The sequence below is a fragment of the Erinaceus europaeus genome, chromosome 22, assembly GCF_950295315.1.
Source record: "Erinaceus europaeus chromosome 22, mEriEur2.1, whole genome shotgun sequence".
Taxonomy (NCBI): Eukaryota; Metazoa; Chordata; class Mammalia; order Eulipotyphla; family Erinaceidae; genus Erinaceus; species Erinaceus europaeus.
Window position 1 is genome coordinate 1,200,596 of NC_080183.1, and position 25,684 is coordinate 1,226,279.

At 52.6% G+C, this 25,684-nt stretch overlaps 1 protein-coding gene across 1 annotated transcript; it reads right to left on the reverse strand.

Annotated features, from left to right (window-relative positions):
• Positions 1-273: 273 nt before the first annotated feature.
• LOC103118856 (uncharacterized) lies at positions 274-22,938 on the reverse strand. The gene is made up of 10 exons (XM_007529074.3): positions 22,822-22,938; positions 19,237-19,850; positions 15,904-16,180; positions 13,325-13,463; positions 11,201-11,381; positions 8,527-8,615; positions 5,166-5,919; positions 3,445-3,718; positions 1,859-2,003; positions 274-632 (listed from the first exon to the last, which is right to left on the reverse strand). Exons 2-10 carry the CDS (start codon positions 19,832-19,834, stop codon positions 441-443), a joined length of 2,649 nt encoding a protein of 882 aa, XP_007529136.3. The 5' UTR covers positions 19,835-19,850; positions 22,822-22,938; the 3' UTR covers positions 274-440.
• Positions 22,939-25,684: the final 2,746 nt, after the last annotated feature.

The following is a 25,684-nucleotide window of genomic DNA, read 5'->3' on the forward strand; positions in this document are numbered from 1 at the left end:
CACTGAGATCCAGCAATAACCATGAAGGCAAAAAAGAAAGAAAGAAAAAGAAAGGAAGAAGGAAAGAAAGAAAGAAAAAAAGTCCTCAGCTGACCAACTTATCTACAAGGTGGGTACAGAGAAGGTGGCCCTTCAGCTGTTGCTGCCGGGAAACAGTAACAGCTCTTGTTCACTACGGACGCTCGCAGCGCTAGGAGAAAAGTTTTAGAATTTACACCATAACCAGAATCAACTAACCTAGCAAAGTTCGAAACACCCAGCAGACGGCACAAATAGATTCTTAAATTCAACTTTAATAATTTGGGTTCATCTAAGAATGGCCTGGACTTCCGGGACACGGGCGAGGCGTACCCTCCCTCCACCCAGTGCCACAATGCTGATGGCTCAGAGACCTCCCACCCAGCATTGCTCCAGGCCCGTGCAGTGCTGTGTGTCCCGAATCACGGGAGCATGGGATTCACCACCCTGCCCAGAAATAGGAGCGCCCTGGAGACCTCTTCATAGATCATGAAGTGAAAGGGCCGGTCCACCTTGATGACGGGGGGCATGGAGTACGCCATGATCTCCAGCAGGGTTCCTGCGGCCGCCTCGGTTCCCTTCTCATCGACCTCGATCACTGCTCTCTGTACCATCTAGAGAAGGAAGCAGCAGGTAGACAAGTGGCGCCATAGCAGAGCCCCTCGGCCCTCTGATCCTACCCACAAGACTGTGCTCCTGGAATTCAGCAGTGTAGCGCCCGAGCTTACGCCAGAGCAATGTGAGGTGACAGCAGAGACACACCCCAGGGGCTGCCCAGGACTCCGGCATACATTCACTGAATCAGCACTTAGTGAGCACGGACTTTAAGATATTTTAGTCATTTTATTTTAATGAGAGAGAGACCAGAGTGCTGCTTATGGTGGTCATGAGGCTTGAACCTTTCATCTCAGAGTCTCAGACATGAGAGTCTCTTTAATTGTTTATTTAGGATAGAGACAGAGAGAAATTGAGAGGGAAGGGGGAGGCAGAGGGGAGAGAGAAAGACACCTGCAGCCCTGCTTCACCGTCCATGAAGCTTCCCCCTATAGATGTGGACTGGAGGCTTGAACCTGGGTCCTTGTGCACTATAGTGTGTGCACTCTACCATGTGCGCCGCTGCCCAGCACCGAGAGAGTCCTGGGCACCTGAGTAGGGGGACCTCGGGGCCCTCTTTCACCCTGAGAGCTGTGACTTCATGAAAATGTAAATGAGTCTGTGAGCTGGTTCCCTGCAGGCGTGTAGTTTTCCTCAGGAGTTGGGCGAGGGAGGATCCGCATAACAGATACGAAACGAGTTGGAGAAACGTCTCAGTAAAGCTGTTCGAAAGTCCTCAAACACCCAACTGGAGACCCGTTTCCAGCCTCTGGGTATCTAAATGGGACTTTGTGCTGCAGTTGGCACATGAGCCCACTGAAGTGCACGTCTTTCTCAGCAAGGCCCCGGTCATGTGATCTTATCGCTCCTGAACTTACCTTTTTGAGAAAGAGAGAGAAAGGGCCAGGTGGTGGTGCACCTGGTTAAACACAGTACATAAGTACATAAGGACACAGGTTCAAGCCCCTCATCCTCACCAGCGGGGGGAAGCTTCAGGAGTGGTGAAGCAGGGCTGTAGGTGTGTCTCCTCTCTCCGCTATCTCCCCCTCCCCTCTCTAATAATAAAATATTTGAGTATTTGAGGTGGGGGCACACAAGGAGCTTCCTTCAGTGCTGCATAACATCTCATGTGGAGCCAGGGCTTGAACCTGGGCCACACTCAGGCTCAAGCTGTGCCCTGCCTATGAGCTACCTCTCTGGCAGTTTGCAGTTTGGGGTCCGGTCTTGTCCCCAGCCTAGCCCTCACCTGGGACACTCTGAGGTCCTGCGCAGAGACCTCGCTCAGCTCAGCCCCCTCAGAGAAGACCCTGCTGACCCCCAGCTCTTTGAGCAGCTCCTGCATCTCAGACTTCTGGTCCAGCTTGAACTTCGGCAAGAAAACTTCCATTTTTCTGCAACAACAGACAGACAGACGCCCTAGGTGCCCAACTGTCAAGAGAACCCTTCCTCTCGCCCTCCAACGTACTTTCCATCACCCAGTCTTGGCGGACTGAACGCCGCCCAGGCCACTCTGATGGTCCTGCAGACGGGCGCAGCGCCGCTGGCTCTGGAGTCTCTCAGATGTTAGCTGCTCAGCTGTGGCTGGGATTGAAGCTGAGACCTAGAGCCTCAGGCAGCACCATCTTGCCCACGATGACTGCACTGTGTCCCTGGGGAGGCCCCAGAAGCCAGTTTGATCTCCCTGCCAGTGACTCATTCTCTTTGGCCAAGGGTACCCTGACTTTGTATGTACTTCTCCCTGTGGTTTAAAACCAGACCACCACCAACAAAACCCCATTTGCTTCCAGCAGCCCTGAAGATGGTGATTTTCTGCCGCTAGATTCTGCAGGCCCCTGATGGGTGAGCTACTGCCCACCTGCTGGTAGCCAAGAGCACAGAGACCAGCTTTGGATCCTGGAGCTCTCTGAAAAAGTACAGTTTGCAAAGAGGACTTCTACGGCTCAAAAAAAGGGGGGGGGATGTCAAAACTATGGACAGATAAAAAATTAATTTAGAAAAGGCTCAAAGTTCTCTGTGACGTACCGCCCAAAATGCCAACACTAAGACTGATTTCTAATCACAGTGACTAATTTCACAGGCAATTACTAATTAATAATTAAACAATTATAATTAATTAATTAAATTTAAATAATTAAAGTAATTTAGGGAATTGAACAAAATCACAGATGTCAGAGCCCAGAGCGATGCCCGGTGTGTGATTAGGAGCTAGATTATTTCCCCCTACTTTGTCCACCCACCCATCCACCCATCCTTTCCCCTTTCTCCTTTCCTTCCTTTCTCCCTCACTTTCTCTCCCCACCCCTTCATCTCCCTGTGGTCGTCTGTCTTTCTCTCTCACTCTGTCAAGTTGGGGCTGGGTTGTGGGGCTGGGTGCACTGAGGATGCCCCTGTCTTTCTGGCTGACCTGTGCCTTCCCCCCTGTCGTGTTTGAGATCCGTGTGGGGCCCTGAGGGTCTGCAGGAGAAATACAGTGACGCCAACACCAGGGACCTTTGGCTGGACTTGTTTCTGAACCCAGTTCTGGCTTGTTTCTGAACCTAGTTCTGGGGTGACTGGGTTCAGAAGACAAAGCTGTGGTCCCCTCACAGTCCCCGTGTCCTCTGTGGATGGACCGACTCATGTCACAAAGCTCCAGGTGCCCCTGCCAGGCCTCTCCCTCGCCCAGTCCCTGCGTGCAGGCCTGCCCCGTCGCCTGTCCCGGCTCTGGGGTCTCAGTTCCATCCCTCTACTGACTCCCAAGCTGGAAATAGCAGCCGATTATGAGTAACCCCTCACCTCCCCCCAACTGAGGATGAGGAGGGGGACCGAGCTCGTGCAGGGCCAGAGCAGTACCTGGTCTTCATGTTCCTCAGCCACTCTTCCACCAGGGCTGTGGTCAGGAAGTCTTCCAGGGTCAGGTGCTCACCCACTTTCTCTGAGACGACCACCAGCATGGTGGCGTTCCCCTGGTAGGGCAGCTGCAGGACGTGGCAGCGCAAGCTCTTGTCAAAGGTGCTGGCAAACTTGCCGGCCCTGTACATCATAGGCACCTTCACAGCCTGGTACTTGTCCAGGTAGAAAGTGTTGACCTCGGTGGACTCGTGGTCGAAGGGGTTCAGCCATTTCCCTGGAGAGAGGAGAAGTGGAGTCACTGCCCTGCTTGGGGACACAGTGGACACAGGGAGCCAGGCGGGAGAGATGGCGTCTGCCCCGGGTGGGTGGGGCTGGAGGTGATGGTGCTCTGTGCAGTAAGGCAGGAAGTGAAAGGCAGCCACCAGACAATTCTGCACACACATGGAGTAGAAATAAGGGGCCTGGCTGACAGCCAGTGGTAGAACACACACATGTAGCAATGCTCAAAGGCCTGAGTTCAAGTCCTCAGTCCCCACCTGCCTGGGGAGACCTTCCTGAGCGGTGGAGCTGAGCTGCTGATAGCTCTCCTTTGCTCTGTCCCTTTATTGTTCACCCCCTATTAAGGAAAAAGTAATACATTAAATTCTAGTTTTTAATAACAATATAAGTGAAACAAAAGAACTTGCAGAAGATTAATAGTAGTCAGGCTGACTAAAGACTGTTGAAAACTCTGCTGGTTATCAGGACAAGTTGGAGGGAGAGTGGAGGAGAGGGCCGCAGGGCTGGGTGTCTCTGGGGTAATGGTAAGGACTCTGGTCTGATACACAGACATATGTGAAACTAGACCCCTTACACTGAGAATGCTCTAAGTTATTGTTAAATTAATCAAAAACAAAACTAGAGATCCCTTGGCTCTAACCTGGCACCACACACGAATGCTGTAGACAGCACTGGAGTAGCTGCTTGGCGGAGGCATGTTGCTTCAGTGTCTCCTCTCTGTCTCTCCTCTCTCCCCACGCCTCTCTAAGTGAAAAAAATGAAAAGATTGGGTCTGGGAGGTCACTAAGATGTGTGAGGGCATAAATTCATGCCCCAGTGCTGTGAGAGTGGGAAGGTGAGAGGGAGAGAGAGAGAGAGAGAGAGAAAGAGAGAGAGAGAGAGAGAGAAAACAGTCTGGGCGGTGGCACAGTGAGTAAAATGTTGAACCCTCAAGCAAGAGGTCCTAAGTTCAATCCCTGACATTGCATGTGCCAGACTGAAGCTCTTCCTCTTCCTCCTCTTTCATAAATAAATAAATTTTAAAAAGAGAACCCAAGAATAAGAAGCTTTGTCGCATGCTCCTGGTCACAAAAGACCCACAGTGGAGGAGGCAGGAAGTGACCCCTCGTCTCTCCACCCACAGTGGAGGAGGCAGGAAGTGACCCCTCGTCTCTCCACCCACAGTGGAGGAGGCAGGAAGTGACCCCTCGTCTCTCCACGGCCATGTTTCCTTCTCCTTTTGAGTGACCCGAAAGCTGTGTCAGACGTTCAAGGGGAGCAGAGCTGGGGCCCCATCAGGTAAGCCTGGGGGTGGGAGCCCAGTGGCAGGGGCAGCCACGCATTCCCTGCCAGTGTCAGCCATGCTCCCTGGCTCTCTGGGGCGTCAGTCCCACGCTGCTGCCCAGACAGAAGGAAAGAGGGGACAGAGCTGGAGCCTTGGTCCCTTGGTGGCATGGAGGTACCTTTGAGCAGGATAAAATCCACCAGGATCAGCTTAGTGTCAGGATCCACTCGGTCGAGGAGCCTGGGCACCTTCCCCCGAGTCTCCCTGCTAACAAAGCTGTTCAGGAGTCCTCGGGCCTGCGAGGCGTTCTGGAAGTTCACGGACACACACTGGGTATCAAAATACCTCTGGGCCAGGGCCAGGAAGGTGTCCTTGGCCTCCAGGTCCTTGTGGAGGAAGGCCAGGCTACCCTGGGCAAGGCCCAGCTCCTGGCTGTGGGAGAGGCTGTCCCGGAGGCGCTTGAAGAGGGTGGGTAGGCGTCCCGGTCGGCTCAGGTCCAGGGCCTGCAGGCCCAGCCCGCTCTCCAGCTGAGCTCTGGTCTGGCCCGTGGTCCCCAGCATCAAGATGGCCATGGCCAGGGACAGGCCAAGTGGGGAGAAGACGATGTTGTCATCATGCCTCAGGGCAAGCTTGCGGAGCAGGCTGAACCCCAAGTTGGCAGAACCCTCAGAGAGCTGCCTGCTGGCCTCCAGCCAGTCGGCCTCCTCTGCCAGCTGTTCCTGAGAAGTCAGAGTCCCCTCTGTGGTCTGGGCCTGGGCAGTGGGGCTCTGCAGACTCTCAGGCCCCGCCCAGGCCTCTGCTGCCTGGAGACTTGGGGTTGGGGTCCAGCTGGCCGCCAGCCACCCCTCAGCCAGAAGGCAAAGCAGCAGGGGCCTCAGTACCAGCTTCATCTGGTCAGCATGGAGCTCACCCCTCGGCAGCACGACCACCTCCTCGGGAGAGAGCAAAGGACAGAGGTTGAGGTTTTGTCATTTATTTATTTATTTATATTTACTTTGTTTTGAGGTGAAGATGCATTGAACATTTTATTTATGTATTTATTTATTATTGGATAGAGAGAGAGAAATTGAAAAAGGGAGAAAAGACAAAAAGGAAAGAGCCTGCGGCTGTGCTTCGCCGTCCGTGAACGAAGTTCCCCCTGCAGGTGGGGACCAGGGGTTTGGACCCACGTCTCTGTACACAGTAGTGCGTGCACTTAACCAGGGGTGCTACTGCCTGGCCCCTGAGTTTCTGTCTTTGTTTTCTGTGGAGCCTGAGCCTTGCACACACTCCATCCCGTGGTTCTAAGCAGCATCTTCATTCCCACAGAGAGACACGCTGGGAAAGGGAGACACTTCATCACTGAGCTCCCTTCAGTGCCATGGGGACTCCTCTCTGGTGCCTGGCTTGCTGTTTTGTCACAATCCCTGGTCCCCTCCCCCTGCTTTTTTCTGACTGGAACATCACTCAGACTTTTTCTGACTAGAACACCTGATGTCGGTGACACCGGGGGTTGAACCTGGGACTTTCTGCATGCCATTCCTCTACAGAGCCACTGTGCCATCTCCTTGACTGCCGTGTTTTTTCTTTTGTGGGGTGTCAGGATCTCATGTGTGTCATACCTCTGAGCAGCCTCCCAGACCCAGTTTCTCAAATTTTCATGGGGGGGGGGGGCAGGGTGACGCCACAGTACCATTCCACTATCCCCAGTGCTTGCCAGGTGCTGTGCATGGTGCTCCCATGGGGGCCAGGGACTTGAACCCAGGCCTCCTCTCACTCATGGTGCAGTCTCTGGAGACCTCACTTCCTCCCTGCTGCCCCCAGCCTCACCCCTGGAGACCCCTCCAGGCTAGAAGCTGCCTTTGTTACCCCAAGAACGGCAGGTGCTCTGCTTCTCCACACAGCCCGGGTCTCGGCAGCTCCCGGTGCCCCAGCTTCTCACTGTTTCCAACGTGAGCACCGAAGCAAGAGGAGGAAGAGCTTAGGCCACGCCCGGTGCTGACAGTGAGGCCAGAAGGCCTCTTGCAGGCCTGCCACCCTCAAGTGGCTTCCCCAGCCCACGCTTTAAATCTTACAGTTCCTAGCGAGAGCCTCCAGGCAGAGGGGTGGCACACACCACCACTCCACCATTCAGTGAGCTTCCCTGGTTCGGTCTGTGATGCTCCCATGTGGTGCCAGGGTTCGAGCTCTCATGCAAAGTAGGGCTTGTGCTCTACCCACTGAATCTCCACGTTTTCTGGCTCTCCTTAACCTTTTATTCACCTGTTTCATATTTCCTGAGGTTTCAAGGCCTTACAGCTGGGTCCTGGGGACCCAGCCTGAGCTCCTGCAGAGCTGGGGAGTTAGCTGGTTGGGTGGAGGTCAGGGCAAGTGCTAACTAGGCCTGACTTTGTGGTCAAAACCCCCTGCCCTGGCGAGGACACACACACCCCTCCTCCCAGCCCCGGCTCAGCCACCTGGGCCATCTCATCCAGAGCCACCTGAGAAGTGTGGTCTTGCTCTAGTGGCAGCCCTGCTCTCCTCTGTCCCACCTCCCCAGGCCCCCAGCATCCTTGAGCTCGGACCCCAGCTCCTGAGCAACTGTGAATAAATGTCACAGGTGGGGGGGTCCCTGGGGTGCAGCTGAGGGCTCCAGGCTCTCAGAGGCCGGCTCTGCTTTGGGTGGGTGGGACCCCCAGTGTGGTGACTGAGGAGGGTGGATGGTGGGTGTTGCTGTCCCGGTTCAGAGACCCTCGTTCTGCAGCAGGTCAGATAGCTGACAGTGGCAACGGGATTGCGTGGGCCCTCGTGAACGACTGTGTTTCCTCGATTCAGTGTTTGGGCTGCCCTCCCCACTGGAAGAGGGGTTCTGTCAGTCACTCTGGTCTCTTCTGGGTTTTCCCTTTTGCATTTGTAAAAACTGACTTAGCATCGGCTTGCTACACTCTAAGCGTTAGACGTCCACCATGCCAGAATAATCACTGCTGGGAAGTGCCTCCTGCAACTTACCAGTCAAGCGGGGGCCCTTCAAGCGGCTTGGAGACTCCTGGAAAGAGTGACCCTGCTCTGTGAGGGCCATTAGGGAAGACCCCAGCACCCCAATACCTTCCCCCACCTGTGCTCACTCTTGCTGTAAACCTAATCTCTCTCTTTCTCTGTACTTCTCTGTTGATTGGTCTCCAGTCATTAATCTGAGCTCAGCCCAGCCCTCTACAGGACCCTGGTCCCCTCAGTTCTTGGTACAGCTACTCAAGGGGACAGGGGATAGTTTGCTGTATAGATGGCCACCCCCAGCCCGAGGGTGAGTGATCCCAGACAGAAGCCAAGGAAGGGGTTTGAGAAAGCCCGTACCTCTCTCTTTTCTGTCCTTAAGGTGCCCAGAGTAAGGTGCCCCCTGAGCCCTCCACCCCAGAAAGCCAGGAGGCTGCTTGTGGTTGGCCTTGGGGGGGTGTTCAACATCTGGAGCCCAAATCTTCCTGCAGAGAAAGCTCCATGACCCTGTCATGGGCAAGCCCCCAGCCCTGCCCCAGGGAGCCCCCCAGGGGAATGAGAACACCCCATGTCTCCCCTGCACCTCTTACCTGTGAGTGGCCTTGGTGCCCCAGGGTCTTGCCTCGGAGAGAGGGCAGAAGGTTAGGGTTTGCAGGTGCAAGCCTGCTGCAAATATTTGCTGTTCCAAAGTGTGGTCCCCACGGGACTGTTACTGATTGACAGGCTGCTCTGCTCAGAGAGAGGAAGGCACCCCATGTCCCCTGCTGTCTGTGCTGCCCCCAGTGTGCCCAAGTCCCTCCAGCAGGGCTCTGGAGACCCAGCTCCTTGCATGTGGAGGTAGCACCCCATACTGGCCTCCTGAGTCCCTCACCCAGCTGGGCTTCACACGGGGGGGAGCAGGGGGTGAGGTGATTCAGACCTGCTCCCCACAGGGAGACACAGGGTCCTCTAGGCATGAAAAGCCGATTTCTTTCCTCTTGTTTTTATTTTAATTTATTGCCACTAGGGTTACTGCCTGAAAGATGGAGCCACTGCTCCCATTTTTACTTTTTATTGGATAGGACAGAAAGGTGGAAGGAATAGAGAGGAAGCTTTCCCCCTGCAGGTGAGAAGCCAGAGCCTGAACTCAGGGCCTTGCACACTGTAACACGTGCTCTCAACTAGTGGTGTTACTGACCAGTCACTACCCACCTTCTCTTTCTTTCTTTCTTTCTTTCTTTCTTTCTTTCTTTCTCTCTTCCTTCCTTCCATCCTTCCTTTATTTTCTTTATTCCTTTTTTCTTCTCTTTCTCTCTCTCCCCCTGATTGCTAAAGTTAGCCTCTGGGCTAACTTCTTGAGGTAGGAAGGCAGAGAGAGAGGGATGAGCCCCGCAGGACTGAGCTTCCCCCAGTGAACTGGGGGCAGGGCTCCAACCCAAGTGGCCTGCTTCACAAAGCAGGTGCCACCCAGGGCTGTCCTGCCAGCTCTCTTTAGTCTGCTCTAGGCTTTGATGAATGCTTAAAAGCTAGTTTGACGGAGGGGGTCTCCCATGTGTTCTTCTCACACTTGACAGTTTTTAAATAAAAATTAGATCTCTGATTTTTAGTTTACTTCTCCATGTCGTGGGGGGACCTCATTTTATTCTTTTCACCTTAAATATACCCAGGTGCCCCCATGCAATTTATTTAAAAGCCCCTCGTCGAACACTAAGACTCCAATCATACGAGAATTGCTCGCTACACTTTGAACTGTATATCTGCGACATGCCCACCTATAGGTGTGGAAATACGTAAGCACCAGGCCTCATGCAGTTATACAGCCTGTGTGTTTGCTTCAAGGTCTGCTGCTCTCGGGGGCAGGCGGTGGTGTACTTGGTTGAGCGCACACATCACAGTGCACAAGGACCTGGGTTCAAGCCCCTGGTCCCCACCTGCAGTGGGAAAGCTTCTCAAATGGTGAAACAGTGATGCAGGTCTCTCCCCTCCCTCTCAATTTCTCTCTGTCTCTATCCAATAAATAACATATCTTATTTATAAGATTTATTTATCTTATAGCTTATCTCCTGGCCTCTCCACCTCTCTTCCTCCTCAATGTCTTTGTGAATGTTCTTTTGTTTATTTTTCTACATGGACTTTGGAACCACCCTGTTTTTCTCCAGAAAGGAACGTGCGAGGTGGTTTCCTGTCTGATACTATTGAAGTGATAGGTTAGGTTATGACTGTGAGTCATCACACTCAAGAATGAACACTTTCTCGTTTGTTCTAATTTTGCATCACTGAGGGGATTATAATTTTCTCAATGTAGATGACTATTCATCTCCTCTCTTCATGTCCCCCCAACCCTCCTGTCCTTTATTTTATCCCTTCCCCTTCTTTGTCTCTCCAAGTTTCCATCTGGAATCTTGTTTTTTTTTCTGCCTCCAAACTGTAACATTTTCTGGAGGCCATAAACTTCTCAGCTTTCCTTTGAGGAAAAAAATATCTGTGTGCCCTCCCCTTTACCATCCTTTGAACACCGTTTCCCCACTCCCACTCTCTCCCAAGGCTCTAAAGATGCCTTCCTATTGCATTTTGACTTTCATGGTTTTTTTCTGTCCTTTTTGTTTAGAAATACTTTCAAACGTGCAGACATGTACATAAAGAATCATGCTACCATAGGCCCTCCCAGCACCTTGACAACAGATCCAAGACAAAACTGCACAGAAGTCTTTTTGCACAAAGGGAAAAGATTTTATTGGACTGTGTTGAGGCTGGGGTATCTCTTATTCAGATTCATCTTTCTCTCCTTCAAGAAAAGAATGGCTACTTTTATATTTGGGGGTAAGGTGGGGGTGGGGAAGGGCTAGAAGCCTGCAGTCCAGCTCTCCCTGATTCTCAGGCTCTTTCCCCCTACTCTCCTCCTGACTGACTGGATGGTGGAGCTGGACTGGGCCCTGCATCCCCACCTTCTGTGACTTCCTGCCATGGGGAGAAGTGAGGGCTCTGGGTCTCCTGCTCCTCCCCTGAGAAAGAAGTAGGGGTGGGGATGGTTCCCAGGGCCTGTCTAGTGTTGGCAGACGGACACACCAATGACTAGGTTCAAAGTTCCCAGCCCCTAGCTCTCCCTGACTCCAGGGTCCGACCCAACAGCCCACACTCAGTCCATTTTGGGGGTCTGACTAGCAGCTGTACTTCTGTCAGGCACAGTGGCAGTTACGAGAGGAGAGGAGAACCGGAGAAGACTGGGGAAGGCCCCCATCCCGGAAGAGTCTTGTGGGGTCCCTCGTGTCCGAAGACACAGGCCTTAGCTTGGGTTCACAACAAAATTCAGGAAGGTGTTGCTCCAGGTGAAGTGGTCGAACTCCATGGCCATGAAGGGCTGGTTGAACTGGACGGTTATGGGCTCAGGGTCCGACTTCTTGCTCAGGGTGGGTGGGGCGGGCTCAGCACCCTGTTCGTCCACCTGCAGCACCGCCTTGTGCAGCACCTGTGGGTGAGGGCAGGAGGTGGAGTGAGTCCCCCCGGAGCCTTCCAAGCCTGGTGTCAGATCCCCCCACCCCCCCCACAGCCACCGTTCTCAGGAGGCAGAGAGGGGCTCAGTCTCCTGCTGGCTTCTGGCCTGGTGGCAGCCCCCAGATTAGAGCTGAGGTCTGTTCACCTCCCAGACCCAGGCACCTGCTTGATTTCTCCTTCCTTCCTCCCTCCCTTCCTTCTTTCCTCCCTTTCTTCCCTCCTGGGAGCTGGTGGGCCCCATCCTGTGGAGGTTAGGCATCTCCTGGTTCAAACTCAACCTACCAGTGGGCAAGCCGCAGGATCTGTGGCTCCCTTTCTTCTTCTTTTGATAAAGAACCAGGTATCCAGGGGCCAGGCATCACCATGTTCAAAGACCGAGGTTCAAGCCCCTGCTCCCTACCTGCAACAGGAAGCTCCCCCGGCAGTGGAGCAAGGCTGCAGGTGTCTCTCTGTCTCACCCCCTCTCTATCTCTCCCTCCCCTCTTGATTTTTCCCTTTTCTACCTAATAAAAAACATTTTTAAAAAAAGAACTAGGATACATTTCTGCAGGATATTCCCCAACTGATGAGGCCCCTCTGTTAGGACAGAGAGTAGAAGAGACTGTCACATCAGTACGCTTATGCAGCTGGTATAAGAAGCCTCAAGCCTCGAGGGGCTCAGAACTGGCTACTTAACATCCTGGAGGAGGGAGGGGTGAGTGTATGGTTCAGAGAGCAAAGGCTCCCATGTGAGGCCCTGGGTTCAATCCTGGGCGACATATGGTGACACCAAAGACAGCACCAAGAGAACTCTGTGGTTGGTGGAATGGTATATCTCCCTGGTTATCCTCTTTAAGTATAGAATTGTTGCTATTTTTATAATTTTATTTATGTATTCATTTATTTGATCAGAACGAGAACAATTAAGAGGGAAAGGGAAATAGAGAGGGGAGAGACAGAGAGATACCCGCAGACCTACTTCAACACATGCAAAGTTCCCCCTGCAGGTGAGAGCTGTGGGCTTGAACCCAGGTCTTTGTGTATTGCAACCTGTGTGCTCAACCAGGCGCACCACCACCCGGTTCCTCTAAAATTCTACAGAATTCTTAAAAAATTGGGTCAGGAAGGAGGTTTAGCAGAACTGTGTGTGTACGTTAGACCCTCGGTTTGTTCTCTGGCTCAGGGAAAGGAGGAGGAGGAGGAGGAGGAATGAGAAAGAGGAATAGGACAAGGGGGAGGAGAATGAGGAAGAGGAGGATGAAGAGGGGGAGGAGGAGGAGGAGGAAGAGGAAGAGGAGGAGGATGCCTTGTGAGGTCGGGATTGTCACTGGTAACAGCTCTGGGCACGAATATGAGGGGGACAAGCCCTCCTGCAATGAGTTTTTTGGGAAGTGAGTTTGTCGTCCAACAGGATCCCTGATCAGATGTCATGATGAAAGTCTCCATCTCTGTGATAAGTTGGGCACCAGCCTGGGCCGGGTGAATTACCCACCTGCCAAGGCAGTAGGCAGGACTCATGCCAGCATCACCCATTGCACATTTTACTGAGCCACTACTCTGTGCCTTGTGCCACAGTGGCCAAACCTCATGTTCTGGGTGGCAGTGAGGGCTCCTGACAGCTTTGTCCTACTCTCTCTTCTGCTCTGTCACCCAAAGCTGGTGAGTTCCACCAGGGAGGGGCCTGCCTGAGGATGGGGGCTCAACACAGCCTGGCAAAGTTGGACACAGAGTAGGCACCCCAGAAATATTTTCTGAATGAATGGAGGGCTGGCAGAGCAAAATGGCTTGGGGGGTTTTGAGTCTGACCCTGTGGGGACATGGTTCCACTCTGCTTGCCGAGCCCCGCTTTGTCCTGGGCCACTGGACCCGGGCCTGAGACCTTCCTGTCCTGGACTGCAGTGGATTTCAGGAAAGGAGATAGGCACCTGGAAGGCCTACCTTGGGCTTCTTGAGCTGGTCCTTCTGGGCCATGCCTGAGAGGTCCACCTGGTCACCCACGAGGCCCAGGGTGACCATGATGTTCCAGAGGTCGTGGACCCCGGAGATAGAGACCTTTGGAATGGACAATTTCATCTGGCTGCAGGGGAAGCAGAGGGGTTATGCCTCCTTTGGGCTGGTGTCACTCTGTGTCCCCCGGTCCTTCTGCCCCTGCCCGCCAGCTGCTTCTGCTGCCCGAGCGCCACAGGAGGGGGGGCAGGGCGAGAGGAACTTGCCTTCCCTTCCATCCCTCTGGGTCTCTCTCTCAGCCTCACACCCCCTCCCTCCCCAGGCCACTCTGCTGCGGTTGAGGCCACTTCTCCCGCTCCCAAGGGGACGGCCAGGGCAGGGCACCGGGCAGCCTCCATCGTTCCTTCCACTCTATTGAGGGTTTGCGGGCTGACACTCAGTCACTTTGCACTTTTTCTTGCTGTCCTCGCTTCCTGTCCTCTGGCTCAGACATGTATGTAAGGGGTGACTCCCCTCCTTCCTCCCTCCTTCTTTGCTTTTCTCTTTCCTTCCTTCCTTCTTTCTTTTCTTTCTCCTTTTCTCCTTTCTTTCATTCATTCATTCTTTCTTTCATTCATTCATTCTTTCTTTCTTTCATTCATTCATTCTTTCTGTCTCCTCCCTCCCTCCTTCCTTCCTTCCCCCTTCATTCTTTCCTTCTTTTTTTTCTCTTTCTTCTCCTTCACTCCTTCCTCCCTCCTTTCCTTCCTTCCGTCCCCACTACTTGCCTGCCCAGCCCAGCTCCCTGCGTGTGGACTCTCGTCTGCCCCTCCCTGGGGGCTGAGGCTGGGTGGGAGGGGACCCCCATCTGGGCATATAAACCATCGCTCTTCACACATCACTCATTTGTGACCTACTTCCTCCCTCCCTTTCTTACAGATTTCTTGCAGCTGAATCAGATCCCAGAGTGACTAGGAAACCATTCCCTAGGCTGGGGGGTGACTCACCTGCTAGAGTGCATGGCTCACCAGCCAAAGGGCCCTGGGTTCAAGCCCTGGCAACACGTGGGCACAGTAGGGGTGGCACCTGGGAGTTCTAGGGGTGCTAAAGCAGGGCTTAGGTCTCCCCCCATCACTCACATCCCCTGGAAAGGGCCCTCATTATTTGGACCATCTCAAAGTAAGACAGTGCGCAGGAGCAGCAAAGACAAAGATGAACAGCACTCCTGGGATGCAGTGTCTCTCTTTCCTACAGACGGAAGAGCTGTGGGGCTGGGTGGTGGCTCACCTGATTGAGCACACCTGTTACCATGCATAAAGACCTAAGTTCAAGCCCCTGGTTCCCAACTGCCGGTGGGAGTTTCGAGTGTCTCTCTATCTCTCTTCCTGTGTACCTACGCTTCCTTTCAATTTCTTTCTCACCTATCAAATAATAAATAAATATTAAAAAATAAATAGTTGTGAGTCGGGTGGTAGCGCAGCAGGTTAAGCTCCGATGCAAAGCGCTAGGACCGGCATAAGGATCCTGGTTTAAGCCCCCGGGTCCCCACCCGCAGGGGAGTCGCTTCACAGGTGGTGAAGCAGGTCTGCAGGTGTCTGTCTTTCTCTCCCCCTCTCTGTCTTCCCCTCCTCTCTCCATTTCTCTCTGTCCTACCCAACAATGATGACATCAATAACAACAATAACTACAACAATAAAACGAGGGCAACAAAAGGGAATAAATAAATATTTTTTAAAATTAAAAAAATAGTTGTAGTCTCTCTGCTTTTCTGTCTATCTAAAAATAAATAAAAAATAAATAAAATATGTTAACTGGATTGGAGAGGCGCAGGAGGTGGTGCTGTGGCTACAGTGTTGGCCTTAAAAATACGAGGGCCTGAGTTTGATCCCCGACAGGGCTTGGGTCAGAGTGCTGCTCTGGTTCTTTCTTTCTCTCTCATGAATAAGCAGCTCAATCTTTTTAAAAAAATGTATAAGGAAGAGAACTTATGCATTAGGGAGCATACACAAGGCTCTGGACTTTATCCATAGCATCACATCTAAAAATGACGGGAGGTGGGACAGCAGAGACAGCATCATGGTTCTGCTAAAAGACTCTCCTGCCAGAGGCTCCAAAGTCCTGGGTTCAATCCCTTCAGCATCAGATGCTACAGCTGAGCAGGGCTGTTTGGTCTCGCTCTTTCTCTCTCTCTCTCTGTATCTATTTGATTAAAAATAAATAAAATATTTAACAAGAGATACAGCACCATGGTTCTGCAAAAGACTTTCCTGCTTGAGGCTCTGAGGTCCCAGGTTCAATCCTCAGCACCACCATCATCAGCCAGAGCTGAGCAGGGCTCTGGTTGGTTCCTCTCTCTCTCTCTCTCTCTCTCTCTCTCTCTCTCTCTCTCTCTCTATCTCATAAAACAAATGCATGTGTTTTAGAAGATCATGAGAGGTAGCCAAGAGATAGGGCGATTCCCCTGGAACACAGTTCCCACAGCCCATCCTTTAGCCACCCACATGCAACCCGTCTACCTCATCATGGTGGGACCTCACAGCCTCCAGCAGACAAGGGAGCAGCAGGCTGTGGGGGCAAGGATGAGGGCTTACACTCTGCTCAGGGATGTGGACCAGCGGCCAATAGTGTCCCGGCTCAGTGCGGCCAGCACGGTGTCCAGCGCCCCCTCGTCCTGGTCCGGGAGGATGAAGAAGACAGTCCCGTTGCCCGTGTACTCCAGCTGTACCACCTGGCAGGGCAGCTCCGGGTCCCTCAGGTACCTGATGGCACTCGACATGGACATCATGGACACCTTCACGGTCGTCGTCTTGTTCACGTAGAAGTTCTCCTCCTGGGTCCTGGCTGGGTCAAAGCCGTGTGCCCACAAGCCTGAGCGGGGAGCAGGAAACCATAATAGGTTGGAGGAGCCTCCTGACCCCCCACCCCCGGACATCCCCACTAGTGCTACCAGCTGGCCCAAGGGTGTGAAGCTTGCTGCTCTCACATATGCAAGTCCTGTGCTGTGCCACTGAGCTATCTCCCTGACTGCAGCTGGCTGCCAAATACGACCAGAGGAGTGGGCAGAGAGTGGGATGGAAGAAGCTGTGGCCTCTCTCCAGCTTCGGCCTCCCTGGGAGTCTGCTTCAAGGTCTAAGGCCAGACTGCACGCTGAGGCCTGCCAGTGAAAGCCCAGCTGACCGCTGCCCTGTCCATTAGAGCTACTAACCAGCAGGAGTCCCAGACCGCCCCTGTGAAAGGGGGAAGATGAAGGGGCGGGGGGGGGGGGAGGGAATCAGTGGGCAGAGAGCACAGATGCCTATGCCTGGGGGCACGGGTTTAAATCCCTGGTCCCAACGGTAGGGAGGCAGCTTCATGAGCGCTGCAGGTATCTCTTGTTTTCTCTGTCCTTCACTATCTCTCTCTGTCTCTCACTCTGTATCAGAATGAAAAGAAAAAAAAAAGCTGCCAGGAGCTATGGAGCAGTGCAGGCACTGAGCTCTGGCGATGATCCTGGTGGCAAAACCGAGGAAAGAAGGAAGATAGAAAAGGAAGAAAGGAAAGAAGAAAGGAAGGAAGAAAAAGACAGAAAAGAAAAGAAAAGAAAAGAAAAGAAAAGAAAAGAAAAGAAGAGAGGAAGCGAAGAGCCAGGCAGCGGCTTACCTGCTAGAGCACACACTACAGTGCACAAGACCTGGGTTCAAGCCCTTGGTCCCCACTGGCAAGGGGGAAGTTTCACAAGTGGTGAAACGGCTGCAGGTACCTCTCCCTCGTTCCCTATCTCCCCCTTCCCTCTCAATTTCTCTCTGTGTCTATCCAATAAATAAACACTTTTTAAAATAGACTCGTGGAGTGGTTCTCTCCCTCTCCATCTATCACAGAAATAACTTTAAGTGGAAGAGGGAATCCAGAGAGCAGGAAAGGGCTTGAAGCAGGGGTTGGAGGGATGAATGGGAAAGTCAGGTCTTGGGGCCACCAGCTGTGAGGAGTGTAAACTTGATTATCAGGAAGAACCACCCCCAATTTGGGGATTGAAAATACAGATCCTAGAACTTCCCTGAGGAGGTTTTGCTCCAGTAGGTGGGGTGTGGGCTCTGTTGAAATGTCCTGCCTCCTTGGCTGTTGGCAGTACGCCAGCTCCCCCCTGCTTAATGTGGTGGTCTATTTACATAATCACTGTTTTACCTGAGAACCGCCCTGCCTGCAGGGCACTGATTTAATCTCACTGGTTTGCATTCTCCTTTTGCTCTGCCCCCTCTCCTAGTCACACCCTGTTTTCCACCACTAGCTTGCACTCTCTTTTGGCTCCTCCACCCTCTCCACGTCATATCCTGTTTTCCACCCTACTAGTTCCTTCTTGGCGAGTATAAATACAGATGCTCTTCTGATTAAAGATTGAATTGCCTTCTGGCTCCGAGAGTCCCAGAGTCTCTCTCCTTCGACGCTAGCCTGGCACGAGTTCCTGATCCCTCTCCCACGCAGCAGCCTAGGTTGGCTCCAGTCGAGTTCTCTCCAGCCCAGAGAGTACTTGCTCGGGAAGAAGCACCCTCAGGCTATCCCGGCATCTGGCGATTTTTATGGACAGACATCTCAGAAAACCTCACTGCATCAGGTGAGAGGGACGGGGTGTGGCTGATGCGGGTCTGGTCAGAAGTGGACAGTGTGTGCAGGAGGCCGCCTGGAGCAGTCTGGGAGGCCCTGGCGGGCGAGAGCCCTCTGCTCTGAGGCTGTAGTCCTGGCCCCAGGTCTGACTCCTCCTGGATCTTGCCTACTATTTGTGGAGTGTGGGGCTGCCAGACTCGTGTGGTACCTGCTTGGGCCTCACACCAGCCAGCAAGAGCTTGTGAGAGGCTCCAACTCCTCTGTGCGTCCACCTTCCTGAGACAATCCGAACCAGAGGTTCACAGACCCACACCTCCACCTCTGGTCTAGGCACTATGTGACATAGAGGCTTTGCCCAAGACTGTAACGTTGCAGCCTGGGTTTTCCTCTCTCTCTCTCTCTCTCTCTCTTCTCACTCTCTCTTTCAATCAAGTTAATTAATTAGGTGTTTGTTTTTTTTTATTGCCACTAAAGTTATCTCTGGGGTTTGGTGCTGACACTATGAATCTACCACTCCCAGTAGTCATTCCTCCTTTTCCCCCTTCTGTTTTATTTGATAGGACAGAGAGGAATTGAGAGGTGAGGGGGAGAGAGAAAGATATACACTTGCAGGTGAGGATCAGGGGCTTGAACTTAGGCCCTCACTCCTGGTTGCTCAACAGGATGTGCCGCTGCCTGGTCCCTTCTTCCTTCCCTCCTCTCCTTTCTTCATCGTTCCTTCCTCCCTTCTCTTTCTTCCCTCCCTCTCTCCCTCCCTTCCTTCTCATTTTTCTCTCCTTTTCTCCCTTCCTTCCTAACTTCACCTCTCTTTTTCTCCCTTTCTTCCTCTCCTTTCTTTCTTCTTTTCTTTCTCTCCTTCCTTCCTTCCTTCCTTCCTTCCTTTTCTTTTCTTTCTTTATTTCCTTCCATCTTTTCGAAAGGCAGAGAGAAGTGGTGAAGGAGATCACAGCACTAAAGCTCACTTCAGTACAGAGGCCAGGCTCACATCTGGGCCACACACACAGCAAACTGCGCAGCACAATATGCAGGTGAGCTGTTCTGCCTGCCCTCAGCTTGGGTTTCGATGACTCTGACGTGTCTTTCTTTTTCTGTGCACTCATGACTACAATGGCCCCAGGCCAAAGCTTTCATTTTTTTATTTTTAGAAGAAAAAGAGAGAAAGGGAGAGGGAGAGGAGAAACAACACAGCACAGCCCCATGGATCTACCCACGGTGTTCCCTTGTAGTGCTGGCGCCCAAACCCAGGGCTTCATGCCTGATAAGACATGTGTGCTACCAGCAGACCTACCTCCTGGCTCTGGATGCCGCTGACCTAGAAAACAGTGAGAGGGACCCATCGGCTGTACCTTTGAAGAAGATGTAGTTGACCAGGATGAGGGGGGCTGAGTCCTCTGGCTCCAAAAACAAGTTTGAGATCTTGCCCTGGGTTCTGTTCTTGACAAATTCATTGATCTGCCTGCCAGCGAGGTCCCAGTCCTGGAAGTCTGCAGCCAGGCCCTCCAGAGCGTAATAGCGCTTGCTGACTGTCAAGAATGACTCCCCCAGATCCAGGCTTCGGTTGAAGAACAAGGCGTTGCCCATGGCCAGCTCCCCGCTGCTGCTTGGCTCTCCGAGGAGGCCGCGGAGATGCTGGAAGCCCCGGTGGATCTCAGCCTCGGGAATCTGCGTGAGGTTGAAGCCCAGGCCCTGGAGGATCTGTGTGCGTGTGTGCCCATGAATGCCCAAGGACAGCATGGCCAAGGCCATGGAGATGCTGATGGGGGAGATGAGGATGTTCTCGCCAGGAGCTGAGGCCACGAGGTGCTTATATAGCTTGAGGGCAAAGTCAGCATTGTTGGGAGCCAGCTGACGTTCATCTCTGCTGGTATCTAGCTCCGCCTGGGCCGTCTGGGGGCTGCTGGCACAGAGCCACAGCAGACAGATGGACAGCGTGAACAGCATCATCCCAGGTGGCCAAGCCCTGCAGGGTCAATGGTGCTTGTTAGAGGGTGTGGGGTGCCATGCCACAGAACAGTAGACAGAGGACCCCGGAGAAGACTGCACTCATGGTCTGCGTCCTCCTGTGGCCTGCCTGTGTGAACAGACCAGACAGCCAGCTAGCTGGGCTTCCATTTCTTCCCCCTAAAGTGCGAATTCAGCCTGCTGTGATCTATCAGCTACCTGCCCAATGCTGACATTGACTGCGCACACAAACATCACCCAACCTTCAGACCAGCCAGCAGGCTCCAAGCACAAGTGGGGCCTCAGAAGGGTTAAAGACCCACCCACATGACATATTCAAAGCACCAGTGGGGACAAATAGGACATTTGTATCTGGCAGGGCTGTCTGAACAGCACAAGGGAGAAATAGCAACAGCTTTGGTTTAAACTCAGAAGGGTATCAGAACTTTAGGCTCCCATTAGTGGGTTTCCTTCCTTCCTTCCTTCCTTCCTTCCTTCCTTCCTTCCTTCCTTCCTTCCTTTCTTCAATTTATATTTATTTATTTGAGGAAGGGAGAAAGACTAGAGTGCTGTTTGTCCTAAAATATCTTTTATTTATTTATTTTGGATAGAGACAGAGAAATTGAGAGGGGCTCTGGGAGACAGAGAAAAAGAAAATCACTAGCAGGCCTGATTTTGATCACTTGAGAAGCTTCTACCCCACAAGTTGGGACTGGGGACTCAAAACCCAGGTCCTTGTGCATGGTGATGTGTGTACTTGATCAGGTGAGCCACTGCCTGGCTCGTCCTCCGTATTGATCCTCCAGCCCAGTACTGAGGCCAGTGGTACTGTGTGGAGTGTCTGCCCCCTTTACCAAGGACTCATGTTGCGATTCAACTTGGTTTTATGGGTGAGATAGTGAGGGTATTGAATGAAATGGCTGAAACTTGGTTTCTCATCTGGGAAGAAAAGAGAGAAGCCAAGGTCTGGGAGGTCTGGGGAAATTGGCAGGAGCAAGATGGGGGCAGCCAGAGGAGAGTCGCAGTTTTGTGCCCAGACTGAATTTGAGGTTTCCTGGGAGATAAGACTCAGCCAGGAAATGCAACTCATCATGAAGCAGAACCTCTGTCAGAGACAAATCCATCAACTGGAGACAAGTCCAGAAAGCTGGACAGCTTGTCTCTAGTCACTTGACTGAGCCTATGCCAATTCTCATTCACACCCTGGAAGAGTGAATGAAGAGCAAAGTAGTTGCCAGAAAAGGGGGAGGAGAGAGAGAGAGAGAGAGAGAGAGAGAGAGAGAGGATGCTCTGACCCAAGGTTTAGGACAGCACCAGAGAAGTATTTGTCTTTCTGGAGACGGTCTACCTGGCTAGAGTGAAAGTGGCAGCTCTATCTGGTTGAGTCATGATAATATCCACACAAAAGATGAGAAATAGGGGCTGGGTGGTAGCACACCCAGTTGAACACACATCACCATGCACAAGGACCCAGGTTCAAGTCCCCAGTCACCACCTGTGGGGGTGGGGTGGGGGTGGAGCTTTGAGAGCCGTGAAACAGGCCATCAGTATCTCTCTCCTCCCCCCACCCCGCCTCCTGCTTCCATCAGAACTGTTCTCTGTCCTATCAGACAGAGAAGAGTCTTGTAGTGGAACAAGGGGACATTTGGAAGGAGCAGAGCACAGACTGAGCCCACTGGTTAAGTTCTCTTGGCTGTTTTAGTTCTTCTCTTTGGGACTGTCCAATTATGATTTAAAAGCAAAATTCAGAGAGTTTGCTGGAGTGAGTTGAGCTTGTCTTTCCCAAGGGAACCTTTAGATTCAGGACATAAGAGTTTCCAGCATCCTGGACCCCCAGGGGGGCATCCCAACCCCCCTCCCCGACAATACCTAGGAAGAACCCCCCCGTCTCTGCCTGCTTGAGGTACAGGACCCCCCGCAGGGAGCCAGAGTGGGTGACAGTTCTTCCATTTAGCACCTTTCAATCCTATGCTCCAGCAAAATGACATTCTCCCTGAGAATGGGGTGAGCCAAGCTGTTTGGGGTGCTAGGGTCGCCAGAGTGGGTGCTTTTCCCGGGCAGCATTTGCTCTAAGCTCTACTGTGTGCAGGAGTTGCAGCAGTGTTCTGTCCATCTTGTTCTCGGGCCCTTCCTGGGTACTTTGGCACATTTGCAGTTGGTTGTAATCTGCTCTCTGCAAGACAGGTGTGGGGTACCACACCTCAACCCCCACTGAAGGGATCACTGGTTTTCCTGTCTGTTGGCCTACTTGACAACAACAGCATTTCTTCAGAGATGTCACTGAGCCAATCAGCACAGGAAATAATATTCAGCCAGCAACTGTGAAGGAAGTTCAAATCAAAACTACAATGAGACACAGATCACACTTTCAAGGGTGACAGTTATGAAAACAAAACAGAACATCAACAGAAGAGCAAGTGAGCGCTGACATGGATGTGGGGACTTTGGAAACCGGCTGCATCGTCGTGTGGGAAGAAATCAAACACGGCAATGTGTGGAGAAATTACACACAGGGACCCTGATTCAATAATCCCACTTCTGAGTCTATACACACAAGAGTTGGCAGAGGGGCCCAGACAGATGTTTGTACACTCTGACATTCCCAATGGCACGGCTCCCAATTCCCCCAAATGCTAACAACTCAAGTGGCCATCAGTTGTTGGGCAAACAAAAATTGTAGTTCTTAGGAAGACACTCCTAGTTTTCTCCTTTTCTCTCAACCCTCCTGCCACCCTCCAGGCTGACCCAGATGTGTGGCTGTGACACACGCTGAGCCATTCCCTGTCCCCAGCTGGGCTTCTGGCATATCTATCTACCTGGAGATCACGTCAGAGCTCACAAGCTAGGGGCTCAGTGCCTCGAGCCTGCCCTAACCTCCAAAGCCACCTCCAAGTCCCAGACCATCACCTGCATTTCTGAGTGCTCCCCACACCCCCTCCGTGGAATTGTCAACTGGTGGAGTGTACCACAGGACCCAGGGCAACACTTACTGATGCCTGCTGAGTGATTACCAGGGCCTAAAAAAGACGGGGAATGGTCAGGCAGAGGTTTATCTGCCGTGGTCCAGAAGGGCTGTGGGAGCAGGAATCCTTGTCCACGTGGCTTCCACAGGCATCACCCCTGTTCACGTGAAGATGGGCTGGCTCTTGGAGAAGCTCTTGGAATGCCAAGATGGCAGAGTTTTTATACCTTCATCAGGGAGGTGTGATTGATGATTAACTCAACCTCCAGAACTTGCTCCTTCCCAGAGTGTGGGGGTGAGCTGAGAGATCAAAGCTTCTGGTCCTGGCGCTGTTCTTCTGGCAACTAGTGACCCCCCCACATATATGCGGGGGCTAGTGGTGGTGTGCCTGGTTAAGTACACATATTACAATGCGCATGGACCTGGGATCAAGACACACCTGCTTTTTGAGTGGTGAAGCAGGGCTGCAGGTGTCTCTTTGTCTTCTTCCTTCTCTATCACCCCATTTTCCTCTTAATTTCTGGCTGTCTCTATCTAATAAATAAAAAAGATAATTAAAAAAATAAAAATATGCTGCTATCATGCAGGACATTCAAAGGGCCTTGAGACCTGTGTGGTCATAAACAAGTGTAGAGAGAAAGACCAGAGTGTCAGAGATGCCGCATGCTCTTATCAGGAATTTACAAGGGTCAGGAGCTCAAGGATGAGCTCAAAGATAAATATTAGAACAAGATAGGCTCTTATCCTTCAGCAAGGTGCAAGGAGTCAGGGCCCTGCATCTGGGCTCAGACACAGACCAACATGCATTCCCCCCCTACAATTCCATAGCAGTAGACAAACAATCAGAATATTTCTGAGTCTCAAACAAGAAGAAAGTTCCGGTGTAGGCTACAACCTGGATGAATCCTAAGGCCGTCATGCTGAGCAGAGTCATCCGTCTCTGGAGAGTCCACTCACACGAGGGTCCTGGCACAGGGAGACGAGTCTCAACTTGGGGAGAACGAGCTATGGAGACAGGTGGCAGGGACAGTTGTGCAATGATGCATTACTCAATGCTGCTGAACTGTATGTCCATCGTCCACCTCTGGTGAGTTTCATCAAAACAAAAATTCAGGGAATGAAACAGTTCATTTCAGAAAGCTGGGAGAGAGCCACTGAAAACAAGACGTGCAGCCTCTCAGACCTAATCACAGCCACTGCCTGCCAGACTGGTGGCCCCAAGTCCCTGTGTCATGAAGGAGGGTGAGGGTGCCTGGCCACTTTGGGGTGCAGGCGGGAACCAACAATGAAAGCAGCCCCACCCCCAAATCCCAGGGAATGTAGTTCACGGTGACTGTGGGAACCACTGGTCTGACCTGGAGCATCCTTTCCCTGCACCCCATTAGAGATGACTGAGCACCCCACTCACTCCCAGAGCCCTTCCTGCCCCTTTCTCCAGGGGTGGGGAGAAGTAGCTCTCCTCCCAGGCCTCATCCATGCCCTGCTGCCTGTAGTGTGACTGTTAGGCTACACTTTCACTTCCTCTCAGCTCATAGACTGAGTCCCACCACAGGAGACCCCAAGTGGGGACGGTGCAAACTCTGCCCTGGCTTCTGTCCTGGTGAGCCTTGCCCATGAACCTGCCAATTTGGGGATGTCTCCTCCTCTCCGATCTCAGCAGCTGGCCCACGTGTGGGGCTCACTGGGGACTGCAGGGTCAAGCTGTAACCCCCTGCCAGCTCCCCTGAGCCTTAGCTCCTCTCTGCATTTGTCCTTCTATCTGGGAAGGCATCTGGCAAGCGGACTTTGCAGATACATCTGTGAGCAAGACTGGAATCTGGAGCTTAGATGCAGAGAAGACCCCAAGAACAAGGATGCCCCCTGCAGCCTGTGAGTCTTCCTCAGAGAGAGCAGCAGCTCACACTGCCCAGGCACCTTGCCCGGGAGCAGGGCAACAGATACACCTCTGTAATAATCATTAATCACTGTATGCTGCCCCGTGGCCTCGAGAGAGGAGAGGAGAGGAGAGGAGAGAGCAATCAATGTAACAGGGTGGTTCTGCATTCTTTCTGCCTTTTCCTTGCCCCCTCCTTATTGGATTGCAAAAGAGAAAAATTGAGAGGGGAGGGTGGATAGAGAGGAAGAGAGACAGAGAGACCTGCTTCACCACTTGTGTAGCTTTCCCCCTGCATGTGGGGACCAGGGGCTTGAAGCCAGGTTCTCGTGCATGGCACTGTGTGCGCTTAACCGGGTGTGTCTTCCTGCCTGTATGTGTCTCTGAGTGACCGCATTTCTGCCTTTACCTGAACGTGAGGTCTCAGGTCTCACTGTTTCTACCTGACTAGTGAGAATTTTCTGAGAAGCAGGGCCCTGGACTGACTCATTCTCATGCCCCATGATTGTCAGGAGCCAGAGTGAAAGCCACCAGTTACGTGTTCCAACAGGGCTTTGCTGACAGGGCAGCCTGAGCCCACTGGTCCCATGAGAACTCAGGCCAGGAGGGAGCAGGCACTGGTCAGAGCTGAGGATTGAAGCCCCGCTGGCTGCCTTTGGAGCTTGGGCCCCTCACAAGCCCTGTCCTGCCTTGCTTCCCAGAAAACTCTGCAAAGCACCCATAATGCTGCTACCTTGTGTTTCATGTCCTTCCTCCTTATCTCCTGCCCACCCCACCCCACCCCCCAGCTGTCTCGGGTAACAGGCACAGTAGACTACCACTCTGACCTCTGGCTTCTCAGAGGCCCTTGGTAACCAGGTGCTGTCTGGGTCTCTACAGTTAAACCTCCTGCCGTGGGTGGGGGTAGTCATGTTGCCTGTGCCACCAGCTGCTCCTGTCCCCTCCCTCGTCCCCAAGCTGGTCCGTCCTAGCTGTCTCCCTCTCTGAGACCCTTTGGCTGAGCCAGTTCAGACACGTC

Coding starts and splice junctions, on each gene's coding strand:
- LOC103118856 (XM_007529074.3), bottom strand. CDS start 19,834: ATGATGCTGTTCACGCTGTCCATCTGTCTGCTGTGGCTCTGTGCCAGC. Junction 8,616..11,200: donor TTTTGTTGTGAACCCAAGCT/AAGGCCTGTGTC, acceptor ACTTTGGAACAG/CAAATATTTGCAGCAGGCTT. Junction 2,004..3,444: donor CTGAGGAACATGAAGACCAG/GTACTGCTCTGG, acceptor CTGTTGTTGCAG/AAAAATGGAAGTTTTCTTGC.